A 5,647-nucleotide genomic window follows, 5' to 3' on the forward strand; every position below is an offset into this window, starting at 1 on the left:
AGCAATAGATCCCTTGCTCGTCGATGAAAGAGGTCTTCTCTTGATCCTCCTCTGCGAGTGGGATTTGGTTGTACCCATCGCAGCGTCCATGAAGGAGAGAAGCTCATGCCCGCGATGTCCGGGTCGACAAATCGGTCAATCGCGAGGTAGAGGAAACCGTCTTTTGGTGTAGCGATTTACATTAAATAAAATCGACGCGTAGGCTTAACCGCGTGCGTTCTTTTTTAGATGCTACGCGACGATGTTAGCGATCCACTCTGGGTAGTTTACTTTTCTGATAAAACCGACTTGTTTGAGTTTGTCGACCTCGTCGTTAATGGCTTTTTGAAAGCGTAGGGATAGTCGGCGAGGTCGCTGTCGGACTGGCCTGGCATTGGGATTAACATTTAATTTATGGCATGCGACTGCGGGATCTATCCCGGGCACATCGATATACGACCAAGCAAAAACATCTTTATTCATAGATAAGAAGTTTACAAGGTGGGTTCTGATTGTGGGGTCGAGGTTAGCCCCTACATAGACATACTTAGGGTCATCTTCGGTCTTGAGGTTCACTTTTCTTTCTCTGCCACCGAGGAAGTCTTTGGGCCAGTGGCGCTTTGCTTGGTGAGTCGCTCTTGGGGGAGGTCTGAACACTCCCCGGGCTGGCATGACGAGCAACTGGGGGGTAAAAGGCGGGCTGCACGGCAACGCTGGCAGGGATACTCTCGAGCTGTGGAAGCGGGCCTGGCTGTATACCCATTGGTGGTACAGCTGATGGTGTAATATGTGGCGGGCCAACACAATCTGAGGCGACCTCTGATAGTCGAGCCGACGGAGTGTCTGACTTTGGATCGACGCTGGATATCCTTGTTGGTGAAGTGATGACTGGGGAGCGACTGGGCGTGGCTGCTTGCGGGAGCCCCCAGCGTTCTGTTTTGTAGTGCGGGACTGGACTTCGGCCACTAAGTCGTGTGCCATGGTGTAACTGGTAGGTTCATGCATGATGGGGGTCGGATTACGGACAGTCTCACTTCCTGACATGATCTGGTTGCAGTGGTACGCTTCCAGCTGATTGCTTCGAAGTTCCATCATTCCTCGAGGTCCTGGGAAACGGAGAACCTGATGCAATGTTGACGGTACCGCCTGCATCTGATGGATCCAACGTCGTCCTAGTATGGCATTGTAGGACGACTTGGTGTCGAGAACGCAGAATCGTGTGTTGCAGCTGATCTTATCCTCTCTAGACCCCACCGATACTGGGAGGATAATATCACCGATGGGGTCGGCTCTGGAGCCATTGAACCCATAAAGGGGGGCAATCGGGTCTACAAGGACGGACTTGGGAAGGTGCATCTCTTGCATAGTGTGGTAGAATAAGATGTCACAGGAACTGCCGGGGTCGATCAGGACGCGCTTGACTGTCCAGTCGCTAATCTTGACATGGACTACCAGTGCGTCATTATGAGGAAGGCAGACTTTGCTTAAGTCGGCCTCTGTGAAAGTGATATCACCGGCGTTGCGACCTGAATCGCGTGGGGCGTGGGCTGCTTGTGAAGTGAAGTGATAGACTTCTTGGAGGGCGCCCACTCGACGTCTTTTCTCTCTGGAAGAGGTTACTGAGTCGTCCGGGAAGGTAATCATATGGATGGTTCGAGCATTGTCACGATCTGATGAGTGTTGCCTTCGGTCGTGACGAGAACGATCGCGGGAGCGTCCTCTGCTGTGAGGACGAGCTTGGGCCTCTTTTTGGTGACGGCGAGGCGGAGATCGACTACGTACACGACGAGCCATTAGTTTATGACGCAGGTCGCCATCAGGAATGCTAGTGTACTGTTTTATATGACCGGCTTCTACAAGATCCTGGAGATAATGTTTGAGCCCCCAGCATGCATCGGTTTCATGGCATTTCGCTTTGTGAAAAGCGCAGAATGGCGTGCCAGGTCGGTCTAGTGGTTGCCTCACGTCTGGCCTGAAGAATGAGGCGCGCTTAATCTTATCCAAAGATTATCGGCCCGGAACTTGTCGTCGGGGCGAACTCTCTCCGTTGTCCGGATCGGTGTGAGCTTTTGGTGCAAGCGACCTGGCGCGCTTCTTTCCCGCTGGGGTACGATCCGAAATCGTTGCTACTTCCTGGTTCTCGTCTAAGCCGTGGAGCTTCAAAGTTTCTTGCAACTTGATGTATTTGTCCACTCGAGCGTACAGCTCAGAGAGTGTCTCTGGGCGTTCCTTCATCAACGACCTGGAAAGGTCGGTATTACGTACTCGACAAGCGTTAGAAAATGCCAGTGTGGCGAAAGACTCTTTCAAGCCGCTTTCCATGCATAGCAGTTCGGCCTTGAACCGTCCTAGGAACTGACGAATAGTTTCGTCTTCTCTGAATGACAACTGAAAGAGTGAATCAAGATCTGCCTTTTTCCGTCTGTTGTGGACGTACTGGCTGGCAAACAGATCAGTAAGCTGCTCAAAGGTTCTGATGGAGTCTGATTCCAGTGAAAAGAACCAATCGAGAGCGCCATCCTTGAGACTGGCTGGAAATAATCGGCAGTGGAGATGATCATACTCGGGAGAGCTGTACAGTGCCAAGCTTTGAATGTAGCGAGCCACATGTTGACCTGGGCACGTGCTGCCGTCGTACATGGGAAAGCGTGGCTGGATGAAGTCTTGTGGAGAGGGTTTACTGAGGACCTCTGCGCAGAACGGAGACGCGCGATAAGTTTTAAGCATCTTGTGCACAATCTGTGTCGAATCTTTCTTTACGGCGTTCTGATCAATCCGCTGTGATAACTCATTGATTTGTTGATTAACGTCATTGATGCTATTGTCTGCTCCGTTACCTCCTTGTTGCTGCTGGTAGCTAGCCACTTGAGCTCGTAGAGTGGCGTTTTCCTCGGAGTAAGGAAATACTTTCATTAAGTAACTCCCCCGGTGGTGGGCAAGGTCCTGGACTTGAGCTTGAGGCTAACCATGCTTCGTGGGCTTGAGAATTTTTGGTGTTGATCTTTGGCTCTTGGTTTATTGTGAAGGTTGTTTGGTTTCTCAAGTGATCGAAACCCACGGACGCCAAATGTAAAGGGCGTTTTAGTTTTCTCGATTCTGAGGAGAACGAGATGGGTTTGGACTTTGGATGGGACCGAGGTCGCCGTGAGCCGAACCGCCTCACGTATCTTCTCTTTTTCCTTTACTTGGGAGAGAAGAATCAGTCCGGCGTAGTTCCGATGATGGGTGGTATTTATAGGATTAAGGAGTGGAGATCCTTCAGACACGTGTACCCTTTGTGTACAAATGTAGGGTAGAGATCGTGAATGAGTGCTGGAGTGGTTTTGGTGTAAGTCGTGCTCTGATTGGGAGTTGGCGCGGTAGTCCCTATTTCCCGGTGGTGGGAAATACAAATAAGATTTTGGCAATGATTACATCCGGTGGGTGGCTTACGTCTCGGCAAAGTGTTAAATGACTGGAGGTATCTTTGTTCGTACCACCTACTTGTAAGGAGTCGCTCGCAGATCGGTCTTGGAGGTCGATGCGTTGAGGTCGCTTGTGCTTCGTCTGCAATGTTCCTTAGTGGGGATATTGCTCCCCTACACACCTACTTCTAAGGAGTCGCTCGCAGATCGGTCTTGGAGGTCGATGCGTTGAGGTCGCTTGTGCTTCGTCTGCAATGTTCCTTAGTGGGGATATTGCTCCCCTACAAACCCCTTTTAAAACAATGCTACAAACCCTGTCAGCTATTCGTTTTATACTCAATACTGAAGAACTATCTAAAACCAAACGATTGTACGGACGCCTCATGATTATTTAAGCCTTAACATATTACTATATTAGTCACCTCAACATCTACTTAAGACCTTATCCACACTCATCTTTCGGTAATTGCTAGAGGTAATAGTCCACATCCACTTCCGCTTGCAACTATTATCACTATACTCTGCTTGAGCTTTCATGCTTGGCAAGATAAAAAGTAACATCTGCACAAATTTTCAATATCGCATAGCACAATAAGGTGAAAATGCATAGCGAAATCCTGCAGAAGAAGAGAAAAGTTGGTTACAAGGCTCCACTAGGAACTTTGCATCTAGGATAGTGTGGATGCATACGGGTGCTATATATCTCATTGGTCAATATCCTCTATTGAAATATGAGATCCTTAGTTTAGGCCAGATGCAAAAATTTCGCACCCCACAACTTAAATTCATTGTTTATCAAAGAGGGAAAAAAATAAAAATGATCAAATTAAATAGCATCGGAAAATTAAATTATCAAATTAAATTGCATTGAAATTCACTGTTTATCATAACAAAAATATCAATTTATCCAATTTAGAACTCAACATTCATCTCAAACACTACATAATAGAAGAAAAGAGAGTTAATAGAAGAAAAAAAAAACTTACATCTTTTGAGTTAATCAAACGTGGTGGTGGGTTTCTTTGTAGTGGCGATGAGTTTCTCGATCCAGTAGTGGTGGTGGTTCTCTCTAGTGGTCGTGGGTTTCTCGCTCTTGAGTGGTGGTGGGTCTCTCCGGTCATTTCTCTCAGTAGTGGTAGTGGATTTCATTTTCGTTGTTGAGGGGAGGAAGCCACTTCGTCATCTTCACTATTCACCGTTGGTGAGGAGAGAGACAAAGAAAGGAAGAGGTTTGTCGCGTTTTTTTGGATTTATTCAACAAGAAAGTTAAATGACTAGTTTACCCCGTTCTATTCTTTAGTTGTTTGGGGTGTGTGATCTGTCCATTGGATTAGATGTAATCGAACGGACATGACGAGATGGCAAGATAAGTTGTCAATTGGGGCTGTCAAGGTAGCCAGCCCCTATATATATATATTATATTAAATAGTTGTGGAGAAATAAATGTATAAACTCTCCATTAGTATATGTGAGATGCTGCTACTATGAGGTAGTATAGTATGTGTGGATATTTTCCACGGGATTGTGGCTTAGTGCAATAATATATTGGCACGTGAAAGAATGAAAATGGTTATGAGATATATTGAGATATTTCTAAATATTGTGGCTTAGTGCAATAAGGTATTTGACCTGCACGTGATATAGTGGAATTATTACAAGTCATAGATGTATGACACCTGAATAAATTACATAACGAAAATCCTAGAACCTGACTACCACAACTCATGTGATTTGCCCTGTATGGGCGTATGTGATATAATTGGCCCTTCTGGCGTTTCAGTGAAAGCTGAATGGCCTTCGGGCGTAAGTAATGTAATTGGCCCTTCTGGCGTTTCAGTGAATCTGAATGGCCCTTCTGGCGTAGCCGAATAGTAGCTTGATTATTTCGTTTGCAAAATAGAACGAGACGCGCGATATTTTATGTCGAATAGTGGCATTACTTACATAATGGCTTCCGTGTGAGGATTTACCTGGTGTACGGCATCCCGCTCAGGGTAGTTACGCACGGAGTGATACGTTATGTAAGGGGAGGCATGTGGATGTACATGTTCGGCATTGGGTAGCGATTGTGGTAGCCAGGGAAACTAGGTAAGACATAGATACGACGTGAATTTTAGGGACACACAAAGAAAGTCTAAACTAATATAATTATGGTAATATGTTGGTAAATGATATATCTCTAGATAGATGATTGTATATGTTTGGCTGGTTAGTAATTTAGTTATAACCTAAGGCGCCTCGTGGAGGAACTAAATGCCTTTTTA

The 5,647-nt window shown here is 46.4% G+C and overlaps 1 protein-coding gene across 1 annotated transcript; it reads right to left on the bottom strand.

The window, feature by feature from the left end:
* Positions 1–1,986: 1,986 nt before the first annotated feature.
* LOC147498807 (uncharacterized) lies at positions 1,987–2,892 on the bottom strand. Its single transcript, XM_086563346.1, has one exon. It carries the CDS (start codon positions 2,890–2,892, stop codon positions 1,987–1,989), a length of 906 nt encoding a protein of 301 aa, XP_086419472.1.
* Between the last annotated feature and the right edge of the window lie 2,755 nt (positions 2,893–5,647).

The sequence above is a fragment of the Coptis chinensis genome, chromosome 5, assembly GCF_015680905.1.
Source record: "Coptis chinensis isolate HL-2020 chromosome 5, ASM1568090v1, whole genome shotgun sequence".
NCBI classification, from domain to species: domain Eukaryota; kingdom Viridiplantae; phylum Streptophyta; class Magnoliopsida; order Ranunculales; family Ranunculaceae; genus Coptis; species Coptis chinensis.